The sequence below is a fragment of the Etheostoma cragini genome, chromosome 2 (genome assembly GCF_013103735.1).
Source record: "Etheostoma cragini isolate CJK2018 chromosome 2, CSU_Ecrag_1.0, whole genome shotgun sequence".
NCBI lineage: Eukaryota > Metazoa > Chordata > Actinopteri > Perciformes > Percidae > Etheostoma > Etheostoma cragini.
The window spans coordinates 19,371,317-19,393,709 of record NC_048408.1 but is presented as its reverse complement, the minus strand read 5'-3'; the positions used below and the strand labels follow the sequence as shown (position 1 = coordinate 19,393,709).

The 22,393-nt window shown below is 39.1% G+C and overlaps 1 protein-coding gene across 3 annotated transcripts in view; it reads right to left on the bottom strand.

Annotated features, from left to right (window-relative positions):
* Positions 1 to 20,735, bottom strand: part of si:ch211-239f4.1 (EVI5-like protein) — a 35,434-nt gene extending 14,699 nt beyond the window's left edge. For 2 of the 3 annotated variants that reach the window (XM_034857190.1, XM_034857174.1), the window contains exons 1-7: positions 20,336 to 20,735; positions 7,851 to 8,246; positions 4,827 to 5,016; positions 2,785 to 3,009; positions 1,088 to 1,162; positions 692 to 817; positions 91 to 234 (exon numbers count right to left, since the gene is read on the bottom strand). In XM_034857190.1, coding sequence (XP_034713081.1) covers positions 91 to 234; positions 692 to 817; positions 1,088 to 1,162; positions 2,785 to 3,009; positions 4,827 to 5,016; positions 7,851 to 8,092 — 1,002 coding nt within the window. In that variant the 5' untranslated portion in view covers positions 8,093 to 8,246; positions 20,336 to 20,735. Of the gene's footprint in view, positions 1 to 90; positions 235 to 691; positions 818 to 1,087; positions 1,163 to 2,784; positions 3,010 to 4,826; positions 5,017 to 7,850; positions 8,247 to 20,335 lie in introns of those variants that run through there. The other variant, XM_034857182.1, reaches the window with a different exon arrangement.
* Positions 20,736 to 22,393: the final 1,658 nt, after the last annotated feature.

Genomic DNA, 22,393 nt, shown 5'->3' with positions numbered 1-22,393 from the left:
GTGCTCAGTAAGCTGAAAGAACTGATTAGGAAACCAAATATACGCAGTCCAAACAAATCAAATACATCTTCAGGAACAACCTTTTCCTACCTCATACATGAAAATATCAAAGATGCGTGTGGCGACAGGCAAAGGGAGGAAGGTGAGGAAAAGAGTGAGGAACCAGGACGAGGCATACATGGATGTGTGGAAACTCTGGGATCGAAAATGGACGTTCAGCTCTGGAAGTTGCTCCTGAAGTCAAAAAAGAGCATTACTGAGTCTCAAAGGACATATTAAAAAAGAAAGTGATGACCTTGAGATAAATGTATGATTTGCTGCCCCTTTGTGGATGAGTGTTACACTGCAAGCCCCATGTTTGTTAAAGGTGCCCTGACACACAAAATTGTAAATTTTTCTTTGTGTTATGTCATGAATGTAAAAATGACCTGCTACCTACTTTATGTTGCCTGAGCTCATTACTATAATATAATGAGCTTGCCCAGTTGCGCTGGGTAAAGGATGCTGCTAGCCACTTTCTCATTGGCTAGCTGTTAGCCAATCATAGTCAAGCAGCTTAGCTCATTGAATATTAATGACAACTGTCATAAATCGAGCTGAGTCTTCTTGCAGGATTTCTATACCACTTTAGAATGGCTTGAAACAAGGTAACCAATGCGGGGCACCTATAATAGACTTGCTTACTCTTTACCTGTAGCAGATACTCAAACTGGTAAATGCACAGGCCCAGCTCAGCCATGCTGGGCTTGAACAGCTCCCTCAGACGGTACTCCTGCATCAGACGCACAAAAACACAAAACGCCTCTTCCTCTGGCATCTGGGAGAAGGAGAGAGGGGTAAGTAAAGTTATCTTATTTGGTATAAATTAGACAAAGCTTATGTTAAACAGTTTACAATAAAGGGACTCCCATAATTCACACATAACACAACTTGCAATAATTTCAAAATCCTGCTACATAGTTGGCTGTTTTTTAGTAGTCAGATAAATCTCTAGGACTGATTATAATAACCCTCAGACATACTACACTAAGCCTTCAGGCAAAATATTCTCATTTTGGATAATTTTCATTAAATATTTGATCATTACCTGCATAAGCAACAGACCAACGATGAATGCACTGCCTTGGCAGTAGCCCACCTCTCGATCCACCAGAGAGTAAGCCTACACACACACACACACACACACACACAAATACACACACAATGTGCTATATTTATGGCAAGCAGCACAGATGACATCTGTAATCAAGACCAAACATTCAGACTGTGGGCAACTGGATTAAAAAGTCACCAGAGGTTCCTTCATTTCCTGCACAGCTGACAAGAAAAGTTGACTGATGTGCAGTCAACAAGCTTGTTTCCATGACTGCTAACAAGAAATCTCCATATTGTAATGTTTCCCTACAGTGTTTGTCTCACGAAAAAAATTACACTAGAACGGTAACATTCAGCCTGGCAAATGCAAAATGGGGAAGTTAATTACAGTCAATTAAATCCTTCCAGTTCAATGAATCTTTTTCCAAATCACTACAGGAAAAAATGTCACTCTGATTTGATAGTAATTGTTTTCATTAATAATACACATGCCTGTCATGCTGAAAAAAATAATACATAAATGTATATGTATATATGTATTACATAAATCTGGTTTAGCATTGTCACTAACTCTCCTGTCATTTCAGATCTCGCCTCCTCGTCAGGCCTGGCTAGCAGCTCATGACCCTCACCTGCAGCCCATTACCTCATTAGTCCAGCAGAATTTATACCAATATTCAGAATTACTAGTTTTATATTTGCCTGTTTTTAGGACATTGGGTTCTGCCTTCCCATCTTCGGATTTGTAAGCCTGTGACTGATCTCCTGATGTTGACCCTGCCTGAACTTTCCTTACAAACTCTGACTGTCTCTGACTTTGTGATTTCTGGTTCTGCCAATACCAGTGAACAAAAGATGTAAAGATTTGCTGTTTCTCTCTTTTTATATCAGTGTAAATTTGACATCTTTAAGTTTTTTGACTGTTTGTCTGACAAACAAAGCATCACCTTGGGCTTTGGAAACTTTTAACAGGGATTTTTACCAAATAATTGAAGAAATAATCAACATGTCGGTGGAATTGAGCACTATGGATAAATGTATTAATGAGTCCCACTTTGTACTGTGCAGCCATGTGAAAATGTGGGCAGAGCAATACAAAATATTTACCTTGACACACAGAGGAAAAAAAAACCGTAAGAAAAAAGACGAGTTGGCAAACAAGGATGAAACAATGCACTATTTCAGCTTTAGAAATATTTTAAAGCATGTTTTTCAGGCCTCAAGGATACACACAATGCATTTAGGGAACACCGAAAGTAAACAATAATCTACAGGGCACCTTTTATTAAAAGGGAAAATTATTGTTACATGCAGCTCTACTTGCTTAGTAGCACAAAGATATTGATAGGGCATTATCTTTGCCTTTATTACAGAATACAGTTGAGAGTTGACAGGAAATTAAATAATGACAAAAAGGTCCCGGGCCACATTGCCATTACAAGGTCCGTGTGTAGGACACGTTAACATGTAACACGTTCTCTTTACGTCCAGAACCAGAGGAGCAGAACAATAACTGATTTAGTCCTACGTAAACAATATCTGAGTCACCTAATGTTGAATGCATGCCAAATCAGTTCCTAAATGACTATCATTTAAAACACTGTACCCACAGTCAAACACACACACATAAAAATGCACACAAAATAATCTCCTTTTCAAAGATGATATCAGGACTGCTGCAGTGCTCACCTTCATGACATTGAAGAGGACTTCCTGCCCCAGGCTGTCCTGGCCTTTGAAGAACTCGTGCTCGGGGTAGGTGCGGGCAATGTCTCTGCGGATGAGTTTCTCGCAGGGTGACGACATCTTTAGCAGCTCAGAGTACTGGTTCTTCACCGGCATGTCAGTAGCGTTGCCTAGTAGCTGCCAGACAATGGCCCGGAAATGATGAGGGATGCCCTTCCTGATCAACTCCTGGAGGGGAGAGAGAGAGAGAGAGAGGATTAATTACTTTGCTGCTTTATGTGGTGAAGGATGCAATTTTAAGCATCTCTGAGCATCTCTTAAGGAGCAAAGAGCAGAGAAGAGGAATCAATGAAGTGATAACGAATAAATATATTTACAAGGGTAATTTATTATGTTGTAATTACAGCCGCTCGTTACATTATGATGTATTAGTCTTCACAATAATTCTTCACCTACTTGTGTTTTTCCAAAGCCAATCATAAAGCTACACTGTGTAAGAATTTATTGGTGACAGAACCTGAAATTAGAGACGACTTCGTCAGTGAGTGTACCTACCAGTGTTATAATAGTTTTATGTTTTTTTGGTACCATTTCATTACTAAATCAGCTATCAGGTTACCAAACATCACAAGCTAATGTTTGTAAAGTACCAGTGCTATCGTTATTCTGTATATTGTGGGAGATTAATAGTGAAAGGCAATGTTTACAGCGTAGGAGAGAAGCCACAGAAGTTTGTGTTTTTAATATATTTCTCTGAGCAGTTTGAGCAATGTCACTGAAACCAAAATGATCTCTTATTATCTCCATCGTTTACACGAAGCTATTCTAGCTGTAGATAGTCAGTGTTACATGCCCTGAGTTGTCTGCCAGGGAAATTACGACACATGATTACAATTATGTTACAAGGTAGACAATCCTTTTCATCATTGACGCAAGGAAAATGATCCTGTACAACCATGCTATAGTTAGCCAAGCAAGTAGCAACTATAAAACTTCTAATTTACACAAATAGGCAAAACTACCTGTCAAGAAGAAAGCAGGCAACTTCAGCGGCCCTTTTAAAAATGTTTCTCTTTCCCTCTTGGAAAAGCCACTCAAATATTATACTTTGGTCTTGTTGCTTGTCATGTTGTTGTTTTAATTCTCTTTTTAACTCAGTTACATATCCTTGAGAATAGGCACAACAGGCTTTCAAATCTGTCGGCAGTAAAATAATCTTCTCCCCTCCCGACCCTCTCCCCCTCCCCGGCATTCGTCACAGTCAGTGCCACTGAGTGACAAGCACGAAAGGTGGAGCAGTATAGCCTGCATGTCCCTTACCGGCAAATACAGATTTTGATAATTAACAACTACAAACGTTACATAATGTAGCTTTAAAGCCAAACTATGTACAGTTTGCAGCCAGCCAGTGTCACTTTGCTTGGTTTGTCTCCTCTCCCATTTTGCCCGTACTCTATTCCTTTTCTCATCCATCTTCTCTTCCCCTGGGTTTCCTATATTTGTCACAGAGGACACAAAGACACAAAGAGGAAAAGGAGGGGAGAAAGAGGATGAAGAGAGAGAGGCGTAGTGGTGGAGTGCAACTTAAAGGCATTGATGTATACGGTGTAAGTATTACATTATAAAGTATTATAAGAACACAAGCAATCATGAAGGTTTTCGTCCTAAACTCTGTTCAGTTGTAGGAGAAGATCAGCAAAAATAAAACCCAGGCTCTCAGACAACTGTTGTTCTCACACACATGTGCACATATCTAAAGGCACACTGTGACCTTATAAAAAAGAAACAGACAGATATAAATGGCCAACCAGCCTCTGAATAAAAGGTCCAATGAGTCAGGGATTTACAGGGATGTTTTTCTGTTTTTGGTTCCGTTAAACTTCCTGTAAAACCTGACCAGCAAGATGTAAAAAATAAAGTGAGGAGGCTGCTAATCTTCTTATTAATGTTCTCATTTTTAATTATATTCAATGACTCATATTTTAGAAAATGCTGCCTGTGACAACATAATCTTTAATTTTCCATCTTTGGTGACTGATCCCCACCTTGAGGAGTTTGTCCTTTTTGCGTCTCCACTCTTCCCACTCATTGACGATGCGGCCCCACAGGATCCAGGTGTCCTCCTCCAGGTGTGACAGGTTGGACGAGGCCGAGGAGCTGGACACCAGTGAGGAGCCGCTGTTGCGTCGTGAACCGCTCATTGACCGCATGGACTTGGAATCAGCCTCAAGCAACCTGCATGAAGAGATGGTTTATGAAAACAGGAGGTCACATGACTATACACAGCGGGTTTGTCTTGCACAAGCAGGTCGAGAAACTGGAGAAAGAAGCTGAGATGAGCATTAGGAGTCACGCCAGACAGATACAACAGTGAGGCAGACTGTAACAATACGAGGATCAGTACCGCTTGTGCACAACCTTGCAGAGGCACCAGAAGCCTCACATCTTGTTACCTTTAACTACAGAATCAGAGGCTGAGCCGTGAGGATATTACATACACAGCTGACTGGCTATTAACATTTAAAAAAAAATAAAGCAACAAAACACCTTTGGATCCAGGGTCAGACTAATGTAAGGTTTTTTAGAGGGGGGGTGACACACTCACATTTGGCCTTTAACTGAGTTTCCAGTGAGTCACAGCAATAAGATCACCACTTTATCTTTTAAATTAACACGCTGCCTTATTCGGCATAGAAGTCCTGGAGTTGAATGTTGAGGAAGCCTAAACAATTAAAAAAAAAAAAAAGGTACTGTAAATACAAGGATAGTCTGCCTTTCTTGACATCCCAGTCGAGAAGTTAATTTAAAATAATGTAGAAAATAGTCCATAACTCATGTGCAGTAATACTTCTAAATTTAGTACAATAAGTCCATATTGTAAACAAGAATGCTGGAGTGTCTATGGGTCACCCTGAGATTGGGCCACATGTTCAACACTCAGTTTGTCACTGCATACAGTAGCATGTAAATTGTCAGTTTGTATATTATAAGAAACATATTCAGACACTGCTGCTCCTTACAATCAAAGTCAAATCAGCTATTTTAGCCGAGGAGTTTTTTGACTCTCAGGTCAAGACAAGTCAAAAAGTCCCCATGAAGCCGCAGCCAGCAGAAATTCACTGCTCCCGGGCAAGAAAAAGTCTAGCCTATAGCCCCTTCTAAAATTACAACTTGTTTTTAATACCTGGGTTTTTGTACGTATTAAACTTTCCCAATAAATTAAGTTAATTACTAAGCTTCTGAGGTGCTGGCAGGCAGAATGTGTTTCCTTAGGCCAGAGCCCCCCCATTTCCAGTCTTTAAGATGAGCTAACCGGCTGCTGGCGGTAGCTTCATATGTCACGTACAGACATTAGAGCGGTATCGATCTGCTCATCTAACTCTCAGCAAGAAAGCACAACAGTGTATTTCTCAAAATGTAATTTCCTTTAAATGTTTTGTATTTCTTTATCCTTGTGTTCCTTAGAGAGATGATGTGATGAAAAAGACCAGACTTTACCCAGAGGGTGTTTGGCATTAGTCCCACTTTGATCCTGAATGTCTGATTCTTTTAAGTCACTTGACTTGTCCTTTACTTTGACTGCTCTGCTGAAACATGTGACGAGAATGGAGGAAGAATTGGACAGCATGTTCTATTCTTTTTCTTTTCAATGTGATTTACTGTCTTTTGAGGCTCTGGTGGAGTCTAAGCAAAGCCAAACGTCTAAGCGACTAAATGAAATCTTTCTGCAGTTATACAAACACGTGAACCGACATTTCCCCCCTGAAGGTCTGGTGCTCTTCGTTGTGTGGAATTGAACCTTACCCCAAGTTTAGTCCCTTTCTAAAACATTACTGTAAAACCAGGTGATTACATACAATGATAAAATTTGATCCTGACTGGTTAAATAATGAGTTTCCTGAAAGTAGCTTGTATGATTCCATGTTTTTTGTTATTTTTAAACCCTTTTTTTTGTTCTTTTTGTTTAGGGACCACAGTGCCTACAGTCCTTTGTCTGTGTTTAATGCTGTATGTAAATTCATCTTGTAAATGTTACAAAAATAAAAATTATAAAAAGATATACTGATATAGTTCCCAGGCCTGGTTTAGTGTTTTCTTTTAAACAACCTCACCTATTCAGTGGTTTCTAAAACATTACCCTACATACCCATTTTTTTTACGCTAGTGTATTCTTGCAAACGTAGGGCCCACAGACTTAGGATTCTAGGTCAAATTGACATTGTCTTATGTTCATTTCACACAAATCCCTTTGCATTAATCTGGGTACAGTGGCAGTGTTTCAAGACCAAAGGGTCTATGTCTAAAATGCTCCTAAATACAATATTCACTATTTCTCCAGGCATCACTGTGAAAACAGACTTAAAGGGATACTTTGCAGATACTTTGTAGAATGATAATGTTGGTAGTATTAGGGCTGCACAATTATTGGAATTTTAATCACGAGCATAATTTTGACTTCCCACAATCAAATTTGCGTGATTGAGCGATTTTTTAAATTTTGCAATTTCATAGATCAAAAGAAGAATTTAGCATAGTATGGTTGTGGAAGCAGTTATAAATAGTGTATGTGACAATAACATTTGTTTTGGTTAATAACAACAAATAATCGTGATAATTAATCGTGATCACAATATTGATCAAAATAATCGTGATTATGATTTTGGCCATAATCTTGCAGCCCTAGGTAGTCTTTCTGAATTTAACGATGTTAAACTTCAGACTGAATCCTACCAGTGCCTAGATCTACATACCAAAAGGCCAGTGGAAATACACCAAGTTAATAGTTGTAGTATCATCATTGACTGTCTTCCATCCTATGTTGAAGTGCTTGAAAAAAAAAAAGCCTTTTCAGTTGCTCATCAAAGCTTGACAGGCCTGCTTTGCCTAGCTTGGGTTGCTAAGCGACTAATGGAGAAAAGGAAAAGTTTAGCAAACAGTCAATTATTAGGAAGTCTAAACTGCATACACCAACTCCTTCAGTTTGAATTTGTCCAACATGCTACTGTAAAACTATAATGACTGTCTTCTCTCCAATAGTTAACCCTGAAGAGGACAGCTTCTTATCTCACCTGTTCTGCTCCTCCAGCTTGGCCAGTAGCTCCAATTCTTCAGGACTCAGGTTCTCCGAGTCTGCCGGGGAGGCTGCTGGTGCTGACAGCAGTGTATCATGGGAAGAAGAGTCTGGGCTGAGCACTGGGCTGCCTGTTGATAGGGGGTCAGGGTCCATGCCAGGGGGAGAAGAAGGGCACTCTAGCTCAGGGGTAGCCCCACTAGAGCCCTCTCTTTCTGGGCTGCCACTGGGTAAAGACATGGCAGTGACGATGGAGTGAGATGGGTGAAGCAGTGTGGGTGTGGTAAGACGGTCTTCCAGTCTCACTGTTGGTCTCCCTCCTCAGTGAGCCTGGCTGTCGCCTGATTGGCCACCTGGCTGGCCGTGGACCCAATATGATCAGAGGTCTTCAAACCTGTCATGGATGCAGAAAAAGCTAAATGAAAATGGCTGACAACAGATAATTAAAGAAAAGACATCAAAGCAGTGGTTAACATGTCACTAAAAATACCATTCCAAATAGGTCAAAAACTGTGGCTACACAGCATGATATGCCCGACCTTGTTAAGTTTTATCTATCCCTTTTCCTCAATGATTATTCAGTCGATTTACTTTTATATAATCGTTCGATCTCTAGAATGCAACAAATAATGGATCCATTATAGTTGCCATGAACCAAATAGTTTGCTTTTTTTGTGCACTCAAAAATGTGTGATGTCATGTTAGACTTAATAGACTGAACACAATTAAAGGGTAACTACTGTCTTTTTTAACCTGGAGCCTATTTTCATACTGTATGCTGTGTGTGTTTAAGTGATGGGAACAACACCATTGAAATTAGTCCAGTATTAAGTAAAATCGCTGCATTCAACAGCAGCAAAGCAAGCTACAATGTAAGTTAATAGGGCAATTGTCAAGCTTGTATTTAACTTCTCAGAAGTGCTTGTTTTGCCACTGACAGGCTTATGTTAATATTTTAAGTATTTGACAACATTATGGAAAGGATTTCTAAGGAGGTCAACCTTTCTTTTAAAGAGTAAGATCCTTTTTTTTTAAACTGAAAAACATCAGCAAAATTGCATTTGCTAAACCCACCAGGCTCCACGCAGCATCGTAAAATACACATAATTGAAAAAATAAATAAATAAAACTAAGAAAAACTGTTTTGGGTTGTCTTTCCAATTTTCCAACCATCACAATTCTAGTGGTGGTTGAAATAAACACGTAGTTTACCTTTGGGATTTGAAAATATGTTGGCTCTATACACGCTAAAAGTATTTTAGGAAGTCTTTTTTAAATAGAGTCTGGGGGGTTTATTGCTGGCGACTTCAGAGCCGTTTCCGGTTAAACAGAAAGGTCTCAAAGGAGGTTTTAAAAGGTCTCTCTGAAGGAATCCTTTCCATAATGTTGCCAGATACTTATAGACAATTATAATCTGAGCCTGTCAGTGGGAAAATAAGCACATTTGTGAACGTAAATACAAGCTGGACAAATGCCCAATTCATTTACATTATAGCTTGTTTCACCGCTGCAGATTGCAGCAATCTCGTAAATACTGGACCAGTGTCAAAAACTGTTGTTCCCATCAGTCATTTAGATACAAAAACATAGGTTCTAGGGTTTCATAGGTTAAAAAACATAGTAGTTACCCTTTAAGATGCCAATAATACCCTCCACACCCTAGCTCAAGTAATTGCTATAAAAAGGTGTGGCCCTTAGTCACTGTAATGACATCATCCCGACTATAAAATGAGAATATAATGGTCCTTCGTTGCAGACAGACTCAGCTATCAGAGAGCTGCTTTTCTTTACACTAAGATAGACATTTGCCCAGTGATGCCTAACACGGAAACACGGTTGTTGTTGACATGTAAATGAACTGTTGCAATCTATAGAGAGCCTCATAACATCTGTGTTTCACCATTAAAAAAGAGAGTGAAAGAACAAACATGCCAGCAGTGTTACACACAGAGACTTCATACATTGTTTCTCATTTAATATTAGACTGAACGGCTTTCAGAAGGACTGAGCAATTGTCACATGTTATGGCCCTTTGATTAGGAGATTGATGTGCATTAAGAGATAATAAATCAATCAGATCATAAATAAATCAGAAGAATAACAATGATGAGTATAATGAGTTCAGACAGATAAGTTAAGTGTTACAGATCATATAAAGAGTTGAAGCCATTGACTATAAACAGCTTTACATTTTTTCCCCCCTTCTAATGTAAACTCAGCCGTAATTTTACCAAGAATAAAAAAAAATTTCAGCCATTGAAAAATGTATGCAAACATACTGTTCAGGTCGATTGCTTTGTAAAAAAATGGTCTTGGTTGGTGATTAAGGGTGTACAAGGGAAAGGCATATGTGTTTTTAAGAACATTTGATAATGTTAGACAGCATATCAACACCCTGTGCTCAGCTAATAACAACTCTGGAATAATTCATATATTAACACAGAAAATACACAAGATACACAAACCCATTAGTCTGCATACTCAAAAACAAAAACAATATAATATATATTTAATATTATACAGTTAATTGACCAACATAAACCACATCAAACTGTCCATGTGATAGCAAAGTCGCAAACAACGCAATAAAGGTTGAGAGAAACATACAGACGCAGGCAAGAAGAACAGAAAAATAGCCTGCAGGAGAGGAGAGGAGCATGATGATGTCTGAACAGGGAAACCACTACATGGGGAAGAGACAAAGACCACATTCATGCATAGAAACCAGCCTAATCAAAAGAGCCATTAAGAAGTCAATGAGAGCGATCACTTTTGTAAAATGGCCAGGTCAAAACACAAATCAGAAATAACATCCTTATCATATTAAAGCCATTCCACTCATAAGCCACTTGTAAAACAACTTTTATTGGATAAAAGTAGTTATTTACTCAAGTTAATCTGGTAATCTGACTTTACTGCAACAGTTGCCGATGTGACAACAGCAGTCTGCCTTTTCTTCTTAAAAGTAAAATCATCTGGCAGATTTGTTATCTTCAGGCACAGGCAGTGATGCCTTTCAATGTGTCAATCACATATTTACATTGATACTAGCAATGAGACAGAAAATGCATAACTGTCACGGAAACTTGTGAATGTTTTCACCTTTTGATCTCAATACTCAGAGACTCTTCAATGAGAGGACCATAAATCAGGCTCACATTCACCATGCTGGCCAGCCGGTGATCAAAGGCACAAGAGAGAGAAACAATAACGTGTTGATGAGGCCGGCTCTCTCAGTACAGAGTTCAAATTATTGCTGAGGGTATTATTTACTGGATCCACATTGGGATTTAGGCTGAGACTAAGCATTTTTTTTTACACAGCTGCCAAAGCCATCTTTTTTTATGAAGAAGGATGTAATTCTCAGGTATAAAGAGCTACATCCACCCAGGAGTGTACGGTTACAATTTGCTACTATCAATAACTAATGTGAACTCTACAAAACTCTATATTGCCTATGAGAGCTTGCAATTTTGTACCATTTAATGGTCACATGCCATGATTGCTTGTACATTTTACTTATCATAGCACACAACTGCATCAATTGAGTCCAGATTAGGGCTGCACAATTATGGTCAAAATGATTATCACGATTAATTATCACAATTATTTGTTGATTTTGACCAAAACAAATTTTATTGTCACATACGCCATTTAACTGCGTTCACATGCATATTGTGCTACAATCCTCTTATGTTCAACTTGTACGCTTAATGCCCGTTATCTACCGGACTAAATATCAACGTGGATTTCTGTACCTTATTAAGGTGCCAATTAAATGTCTGCCCTGCTCTCTGAGGCTCCAAAACAAACGTTAGAGGCAACAGAAACATCGCTGCATGTGATGCTAGTAAACACTAATAACGCGTTACACGTTAACGCTCAGTCACGCAAATTTGATCGTGGAAAGCCAAAATTGTAATAGAGATTAAAATTTGATTAATTGTGCAACCCTAGTCCAGATCAAAATCAAATCCAACCTCTTCTCAGGCAACTGCCAGGCTCCTAAAAAAAAAAGGTTTTGAGTTATGGCTCAAAGTCTTCCTTAGTCAACTTGCAGGCTTGGTACCTGCACAGACACACACTGACTATCACAGGAATTCCCATCAAGCGCTTGCATCTGTATTATCAATCCGTAAGGTTGGAACACTACCACAAATTATTACAAAATAGACAAAAAACAACAACCCACATTAATAATAAAACTTTATAAAAATCCACAAAGCTTTTTGGTGCAAAAAAGCAACACAACTGAGATTCTGTTGGGAGAGCAATCTGGACTTGTTAATAAGGATGTCATTAGATTAAACTGATATCTGGTTGATGAATTGCATTTCAAAAACAAAAAGAGCCATTAAAACAGCTTCAACATCAGCCTATGAACCATGGCAGTACAAAAGAAGAGATGCTTTAGAGATGTGTCGGCACCACAGAGTGCTATTCAGCTGTGTCACTGTGGTCAGGCCCCACTGTAAACGGGTAAGAGTCATGCAGGTGGACAACAGCAGAGTGGACACACACACACACACACACACACACACACACGTTGTGAAGGGCTTTGACAAAGCATAACAAGCCAGATTTTCTGAGCTTGGCTGTTGCTCTGTATATGAACAGCAGGCTCACTCTAATGTCATTGTGTACTTGGGAAAAACCGCAGAGGACTGTGAGATGAAGGGGGGTCAGGGGGCTCTCATTGTAATCCATTTACATTTGCGTATCCAAGCATGTTAAGTGTGTGTGTGCGTGCGTGTGTGTGCTACATGAAAGATTACTGTTTAGCATGTGCACTAACATGTCTCAATGCTTGGTGTGTCCATGTTTATATTCCTTAGTTCCACCTCAGTAAAACGTGTGTTTGTGGGTGTGTGTGTTGCCATGCATGGGTGTGTATGAGTCCTGCAGATGTTTGCCCTATTTTGAGTGTTTATGTTTGGTCTCTCCTTGACTGATAACACCATGCACAAGTATGGTATTGTGTAAAGTCTACGCCTGAACGCATCCTCCACCGAGCTCTCCGTCTACAGAAACAGACAGCGCTTTTGTCCCCCCACCCACACACCACCTCCAGTTATCCAACATGAACCCACGTCCCCATTGCCCCTCCATGTGCTGAATGTTGTATCCGTGGTTTGCATGCAAACCCTCAAGCAGGATGCGTCTTGATTTACAAAATACTTTTAATTGGTCTAAAGAAGCTTTTCACTGTCTCCATCTGTGCTTGGCGACATTGAGCTGGCCTTGGGCAATTAAAATAAGACGGGTGCGAAAAAGAAAGCACCCCCTTTGATCTCTTCACCACACCCACAAACAGTTTCATCCATATTTTCCCATCTCCAAAATAGGCAAATCTATACAGTAATATTTTTATTCTGGAGGTGTAAGCTATTTCCCCAGAGGCTGAAAAAATCTCTTGGAAAACCTGACTAGTATTTTTTGAAAGAAAAAACTGAAAAATCAGCGATTTTTCATTGGGATCCCAACCTCGCGTCTGTGTTCTGCCCCCTGGGCCTTCCAGCCCTGACATTAAGGGTGACCTCTTTGTTAATCCGTGGCGGCAAACCTCGCTGTTGTTCCAGCTCATGATTGGTTACCCACACGTGGACTGTTCATTTCTACGCTATTTATCCGCTGAACCCACTCACTGTCATTGTGACGGCTGCTGTCAGTACATAGACACTATAAACAGAAATACTATAGACAGGTTGAGACAATACTGCAATGACGGGTGCAAAGTTGCAGGAGTAAATTATAATAGATATAATAGATAGTTATTATTTTAATTATGGAGCATAGTGCAAAGGATGCATGCTGGAATAAATAGTATTTTGTTATTATATGTAAGTATTATATTAGAATATAAACAGTATGAACAGCTCTGAAAAAAGAATGATGAATAAATAATAAGTGGAACCAATAAACAGACTGATCAGAGACAGTGTTGCTGGGTTGTTGAACAGGAATTGAACCTGGCACTGTTAGTCAAAAGTCATATGCTTCGTTATTAATCAGACCCAACACTATATGAGTATGGTAGAATTCAAATTAGCCCCACCTTGACCAGCTACAACATTAAAGTACCCGTTAAATATTAATGCATATACGATCCAACAAATATGCCAGTTCTGCATAATGGTTATTTGTTGAAAATAATTTTGTATTTTTACCTTGAAGATGACTTAACATTGCAGTCCTATAACATGTCACAATGGAAAATAACAAATAAAAAGGATCAAAATTGATGCAGCAGAACCAGATGGCCTTTCTTATTCCAAACTATTCTTTTTTGTCAAAAGCTGTTCGGTGGGAGAATCAGGTGTGTAGCCTCTAGCAGAGATAAGGAACAGCTACAGAGGTCTGGTAAACTCTTCTTATTCACACCCCCAGATTTATTACACTTTCAATGTTATAGTCTTCAGAACCAACCGGCGTTGACTCAAGTGACATTACTTGAGCCAATTTATCAGACTTTGTGCAGCCCCTCTGGAGCCCAGAATACTTCCTACAACTAGTTCACATACGGGTATGCAGCAGAACTCCTCAAGAAATGTAAACAGGCTTTGTTTAACTATGTAAAAGTTAGTTTTTAAGTAAAACTTTGAATGCAGGACTTTTACCTAAAAGGTGTATTTTATACGTAATATAGGTACTTTTACTCAAGTTAATGATCTGAGTACTTTGCCCACCACTGCTGCCTGACTTATTCCATAGTAAATCTGACTAATGGCTCAGTGGAGTATGTTTAAAGCTCTATGTACTGTTCTGTCTTTACAATAACACCAGCCCTCAAGTAACAACTGCACTGTATAGATTCTTAAGATGTAATTACTAACTCTTACATTTGTGCCAACAAATGCTTCTCTAGGATTTTTCCAATGAGCATTAGATGTGACGATAAACGAGAATGAGGAGACCCATTTAGGGCAATCGAGGCAACACAAACAACAAATCTTTTCAACTTGGTTACCTACATTTACTGGCCACGTTCACTTTATATGTCTAATGCTTTCCTGCTTCAGATTTAGTTAGTATCTCTCTCCAGATGATTCGGGTCCCCTGAGTGCCATTGTGAGAGGAAATTGTCTAGAAATAACCATCTCCAAAACCCATCAATTTACTTTCAAGTGCAGGCAATTATTTTGCTCTTTTCCAACACTAAATGGTCAGTGCATTAGTACTAATACTGCTTAGATTATTTAATATTTCATGACTAAAAAAAATGGATAATAAAACCAACTGCAACATCCACTAATCTCAAAACTGGATTACATGAGTACGCCATGGGGAATAACTGATACAAACCGGGTGCTACCACAGGCACAAATCCTCCGCCTAATGTGATGCTCAAGCAAAAACTGACATTAGTTTTCCTGTTGCATTCTTTATATTATCTCTTAAAATCATAGTTTCCCAGCAGCGCCGTCACGAACGCTGATGAGTTGCCGAACTGCAGTTTAATCACCCGTTCTGATTACAAACTTCCGCCGTTTGCATTAGAAATTGCTGTGTCGGGAGGGGGGTAGGCACTATGAATACACAAACACCATCTAAAAATTTTTTATTAACTTTAATGTTTTGCATGTTTTCTTTTATTCCATAACTACCTCAAGTGAATCCTACTGCGGACATTAGAAAAATTTATCAAATTTCCGGAGTTCAATAACCTCTTCCGAATTGTTTACTCCAAAGCAGCACAGGCTCACTGACAGCCAATTATCTGACAGGACACATTACGTTACAGTACATGTTGATTGTGCAAAAGAAGCATCAACAGCCAAGTATGAAAACACAGAACGCCAAAGTCTCTCACTCAAAAACATGTTTGTGTTGTTTATCATGCAACCATGGTAAATAATTCCATCATGTTTGACTTAGCTGATGAAATGTTCCGACCTGCTGTTCAGAGAAGCGGCATGTTTGTACCCGACTACCTCGTAAATCACAGATATTATGGTAATTAAAAGAGAGCTAGTCCAATACCATTTATTACTCCCAAATACCGATTCTGAAACCTGAAGTTGCGTATTGGCTGACACAGAGTACTGATCCGATACCAGTGATTCATATATTTTATTATGTTTTACCAACTGTACACTACTATCCCTGTATGGATGTGACATGATTTCTAGCTTTGTTGTCAGTCTGGCTCAGGTAAAACTCTTTGTGAAACATGAACAAACACAAACACTGAACGCCAGAGCACTTTATTTAATTTATACAGTTTGACCATCAGTTATAACAGAAAAAGAACATAAGTAAACTACTTTAACGTAGATTTTCTTTAGGGCTTTATTTTGTGGTATCGGATTGTGCAAAAAAACTCTCGTACTTCCGGATATAGATGCCGGCGTTTTAGACAATGTCGGAGGCAATACCGATACTGGTATCAGTACCTCTCTAAATTAAAGTCATACGCATGTTAGTAATGCCATATGTTTATGAAATATTTGTCCTTACTGTTTAGTTAATAGCTTTTAGCTTCCCTAATGACCGTGGCAGAATGTCACTAAATACATTTACTCAAGTACTATACTTAAGTACAGTTCTTGTACCTTGACTAGATTTCAGAGGGAAATATTATACTTTTTACTCCAATATTTTTATCTGACAATTATTTTCTAGATTAAGATTAAAGATAAAAAGCATTTGATAATGCTATAAAAACCAAAGTTTAAACCAGTGGTACTTAACCCTTTTTGCCGTCACCCTTTACAAATCTGTGTCTATTTGGGACTCTACATCATGTTTCAGATGTCAGTGAGCGGTTAACCGTTTTACCAAAGAGATATTCTTTGAACACAGTTTCCTTTAAATAACTGTGGGATGCCCCAAAAGGTAAAATTATCCAATATTTCACAATAAATCAAATATTAGAAAAAAAGTGTGTCGTTTTTCCTTCTTTCCTCTCCAATTTAAATCATCTCATGACCCCTCACATTTATCTTGTGGTTAGGAACTAAACTACCTTACTGTATAAAAGGTAGCAGTATGCATGAATTGATCAGTTTTAACACTCTAATAATCTACCATAGATGTATATCTCTCTAAAGAACAAGTACTGTTACTTTTCACACTTTAAGGTACATGTTACTGATAAATGTTTTACTTTGACAAATATTTGTTCATGCATTATTTTCCTTGTAATGAATTATGTTTACACTGTTGTACCTAACTTAGAGATCGGAGTAATTCTTCCACCTCTAAGGAAACAACGCTGGGCTAGGTGACGGATCAAACTACTATTGGTTGCATGGAAAAGAAGGCAATATTCAGAGTAGAGCACACATGATTTCAACATACTGTAGTTCCTCCAGAGCATTTATAATGGCCTTGTGCTTCATTACTTGAACACAATTTTGCATTTTGGTATAAATCCATGTATAAAAACAGGCAGCAGTCTAAAAATGAGATGAGGATTGAGTCAGTGTAAAATCTGCAGGGCTGCATGGATCCAGTTACAACTCTCAACTCTGACGTCTACATGAACAAGGGTAGAGAGAGGGGAGATCTGTGGAGGAGCAGCATTTGTAGTGAGTTTGAACCGCAGCAGCCAGGTCATGAAGCTGCCCCATGTATCCACGTGTCAGTAAAGGAAATGAAGTGCAGTGCACACAGGCCAGGCCAGGCCAGGCCAGGCCAGGCCAGGCCAGGCCAGCAACATAACAGTCAACCAGCAAGCGAGCCAATAAGAAAGGCAAGAGCGAAGACGGTCCTTAAGATGCTGGAGGCTTTGGAAGGACACTATTTAGTTTTATAAATCAACCATTTAAACAATAAAACTTTACTTTGTGCTACTGTGCAACACAGGCACAAATTGTAATGTAGATAAGAAAAAAACAGCACAACCACTTAACTTAGACACTTAGTATTTTAGATCTAAAACGATTAGTCAAAAGAAAACGTTTTATAAATATATAATTCTTTTACCAACATTTCTGAGGTTCCACCTTCTCAGGTGGGAGTATTTGCTGGGATTTTTTGTTTCCTGTAATAGTAAATTGAATATCTTTGAGTTTTGGACTTTTGGTCACACAAAAAAAAAAAAGACATTTGAAGACGCCAACATGGGCTCTGGGCCCTTTTTTTAAATGAACAATTGATTTCTTAATTGAGAGAATAATCAGCTGATTAACCGTTACTGAAAACAGTTTTTATATGTATTTGTTGTAGTTCAATATTTAATTCCCGATGTAAAATTTAGACTACGGGCCCTTCATCATTCATAGACGGCACCCTGGTCAAACAGCCAGCCACCACCATTATTTTGACTGATTTTGTAAATGCAATACAATGGATGATAGTAGAGGCCTGGAGGGAGCTATTTTTTTGCAAAATTATTCTCATTGAAAAATATATTAAATGATCATGGTGTGTGATTTTTGTGAGGATCTGTACCAAAGATTTATTCTTAAGTCTGTAGAATAGGACTTGTAGACCGGGACATCTCTGCATATTGAATTCAGAATGGTATTTCAAAACATATTTGGCATTTAACAAATATTACCACCCCACAAATTGGATATTGCACTAGTAATGCAATTTCAATCAAATTCAGATTAATTGTGCAGCCCTATTGTTAGGGAATGTTCATTGTAGGGCCAATAAAACGACATATAGCGTCCACCTTATTTGCACTATATCATATTGCAATATGCAGTATCAAAATGGCAAATCTTGTTATGACCTTTACAAGTGGCTCTTGCTTGTTCAACCAACGACCAAACACAATGGCAGATGATATTAAACCTGGACGGCAGTGGGCAGACAAACTGTACAGCACGGGGAAAGGCTGCAAGGAGATATCCCACCTCCTGTTCTTGCTGGAGGCTACAAATACACATGCATAATTCAAAACCACGCACATACACACACACAAGTGTACAAACAACTCCAAGATTGTTTATGCTGGCAACCCTGTCCAGAGCCTATTAGCTTACCACTCTCTCAAACAGATAAATAAAGTGACAGCAGCAGCAAGTGCACAGGAAAAGGTGAGCTGGGATAAGCTGGTGTGTGCTTGCATGTCACAGACCTAGTGTGCAATCTTTTGTGTGTGTGTGTGTGTGTGTGTGTGTGTGTGTGTGTGTGTGTGTGTGTGTGGTGTGTGTGTGGTGTGTGTGTGTGTGTGTGTAATCGTGGGATAAGATAAAGAAGTTTTAGAGGCTGTGGCACATAAAAACAAGGTCCAAAGGCAACCTTTTGTTGCTTGACGGTGAATTGTTCAAGATTCCTTTTGTATGGTGAGTGGATTTCACAGATAAGCCTTGTGAATAATCTCATTGTATCTGAGTATCTCATGCAAGGATATGATGAACCCATTACTCAGTGGTACATGTCCTTAGTCATGGGGCATTTAAGCGGTCATTACAATCAACAGAGTAAGATTTAACTCTTTGAATAGTTTCCCCACTCCTGAAAAAAGATAAGTGCCTGAGGGAGCGCTTCCATTTTGTGTAGTCAGTGGTATTAGTAATCCTTTGACATCATACCCCAAAAACTATGTCAGTTTTCTACGTTTTTATTCCACTTGGAAGTAGAAATGATATGTGCCTGGCCCAGATTTAAAGCAGAGAGTCATTTAATGAAGTGGGTTTCTGGTTTTCTGTCTTACAAGCCAGACATGTAAAGGGATTTACCTTTAAATCACTCTCTAGTTATATGTTAAAATAAAAAACTGATTGATTAAGGGTGAAAATAACACTGACACCCGTTGATTGAAATGATAATTGTAGCTAAAGCTGCCAGTGAATGAGCAGGTAGGGGCTCAGTGTCTATGGTGTTTATCAAGGACAGTTCAACATACATCTGGATAGAAACACACAGGTAGATAACATAGTAGCCCCTCTACCATCCATCCACTGGTGTTTCAAAATAAAAATAAAAACACATTTATTAAAAGGTGAATGTGAATCCTACAACCCTTTGTCCTGCGGTTACATACTTAAAGAGCCTGTGATCCTATTGACTAGGTGGTTTGGACATGACAGATCATTATCCCGGCCTGCTGTTGCTTAAGGATGCCTGAACAACAGGCCTGCATGCTCTGCAGGCGACTCATGTCTCGGCTGGATCAACATCTGTGGCCAAAATGACACATCATCCCCTTCTTTGACGCATCTAATGGCCCGGCTTCCCACAACAATACGATTGTGTAACGACATTTAAAATGAGGAGTCAGAGAGCATGCTATTCCTTAGCAATACAAATGGTTTATAGGCTAATGAATGGGCCGTGTCTCCGTTGGCATGCCGTACAGTGGAATTTTTCACTGAGACAAATGAGAAGACGGATGAAGCTGATCCTGATGGGGCTTCAACAACCAGGACCGATAATGTTTTTGCAATTGGGGCCTGTATAGTTTTCACGTTGGATGTATGCAAATTAGTAAGCAATTGGGCTGGTAAATAGGCTCCACGCGATAATATTTGTATTACATTAACAAATAAACCCCTCAAATAAACAAATAAAACGGTAAATGCCTACCTGGACTCCTTTTCCATAATCAGAGCGGTGCCTTTATCGTTTTTCCCACATCCGTCCGTCTTAAATGTCAAACGTATGTTAACGTTATCAGCTAATTAAACTCGTAATGGACCACCGAGGACAGATACAGAGAGACCGTCCAACGCAGTGCCATCGTCCTGCCGCCGTTCAACCGGGAGGCAGCGCCGCGTCGCCTCTGCGCGCGGAGAGGCTCGTGTGTGTGAACTGAATTTAGAGGGAAAACATATTCCTGTAGAGGTCTGCTAAAATAACCACGACTGCCTTGCGATGTAGCCTGCGGTTTAACGGGAATATGGCATAAACGGCAGCATCAATCATTACGAGTAAATCACACAGTGACTGGCGTCCTTTGCCTTCTGTTGGGCACGAGGTGGGGCGCACCAATCAGGTGACAGCACAAGATGTGATTGGCATGTCACGAACCAATGACTGGTTCAGACTGCGAGATTTCTTTGGAAGGACAGAAATGATAGCCAATTAGGGTAGAGCTATATCATGCAGGAAGATGGGGCATGCAGGTGTCATACAGCGGTGTCGGTTTTAACGACTTCCCCATGTACAGCAACTAAACGTTTAATTATGTGACCAAATGTTATATGTAATAGTTTCAGTCTTGGATCCCTGAGTGATTATGTCATAACAACCTATTGCAGTATGGTCATAACTACAAGTGCCTGTATTTGTAATGGCTATTTTCACTGCTGTTTCTTTAAAACATAAAATTCGTTTACATTTCACGGATTTCGACTACAACCAATTTAAGAAATAGGCTACCTGTTCTGTGAAAACTGACCTTGTCCTGAGATTGGCAGCAGGCTGCGTGCACAGCCCAGTGGTGAAGGAAGGAAGTAGCCTACTACTGTATTATCAGTAAAATGCACCTAGAGTGTCACAAGTAAAAATGTGTTAGGCCTATTAGATTATTTGCTGATTTATGCTAAATGATTAATTGATGTATAAGTAGTAGTATTTAACTACTCTATGGTAGGACGTGTTGGGTCATTACATCTTGATCTAAATCTTAATTTGTAAATTTAGTGGAGTAAAAAGAAAAGAATTTCCCTCTAACTAGTGGAGTAGAAGTAGCTTGTGAAGTGACATTACATATAAATATAGTCAAGTAAGAATGTTACCTCATAACTGTATATTATGTCTTTTATGTGTTTTGTACCTGCTGCACACTCAATCTCCCTTTGGGGACACAAATAAAGTTGAAGTTGTACCAACTGCACTTGAAGTAAGTGCATTGTGTAAATGTACAAAGTTACATTCCACCATTGTTAATGCATTAATACATTTTTCTTCATCTTTTGTCTCTATTTGTGTTAATTGTTTACAGCCCACTATGCCTACAATACTGAATTTGGAGTAGACTTAAAGGAACACACCAACATATTGGGACTTTACTTGGTCCCCCAGAGTTAGATAAGTTGGTACATACCCTTCGTAGTTAGTACGTGATTAGAATATGGCTGTGTCTCATGTGACCTTGTTCACCTTGTACACCCTGTGACTGTACAAATCACAACATGTAAATAGAATCATGTTGTCATTATTTTGTCACTTAATTGAAGCGGTAGCTAGTTGGGACCAGTTACCTGCAGGGTCTTTGCTAGGCTAAGCTGATGCTGGGGGCATCAGACAGAGTTACAGCACGCACAGAGATGAGAAGGGTATGTATCGACTTGTCTAACTTTGGAGGATACAGTGAATAAGCTAAAGTCCCAATAAGTCGGATTATTCCTTTAAGCTTAAACAACTCCTGAACTAAATGTGTAAAACATAGGCCTAGAACTTTACTCATATTAAGCAAGATCAGACATGACATGCATGAGGTAAAGTAAAAGAAACATGTATTTATGTTCTTTTCAAGGTTTTTTTGTTAAAGCAACCTTAAAAGCAGGAAAACACCACAGCCGCTGTCATCACTTCTCTGCCTGAGATCTTTGGCCCAGGCCATTCCCTTTAAAATAACTATCACAGAAAAACCTGGTAGCGGAACCTCAACATTTCTGCTGCTAGTAACACATCTAATTA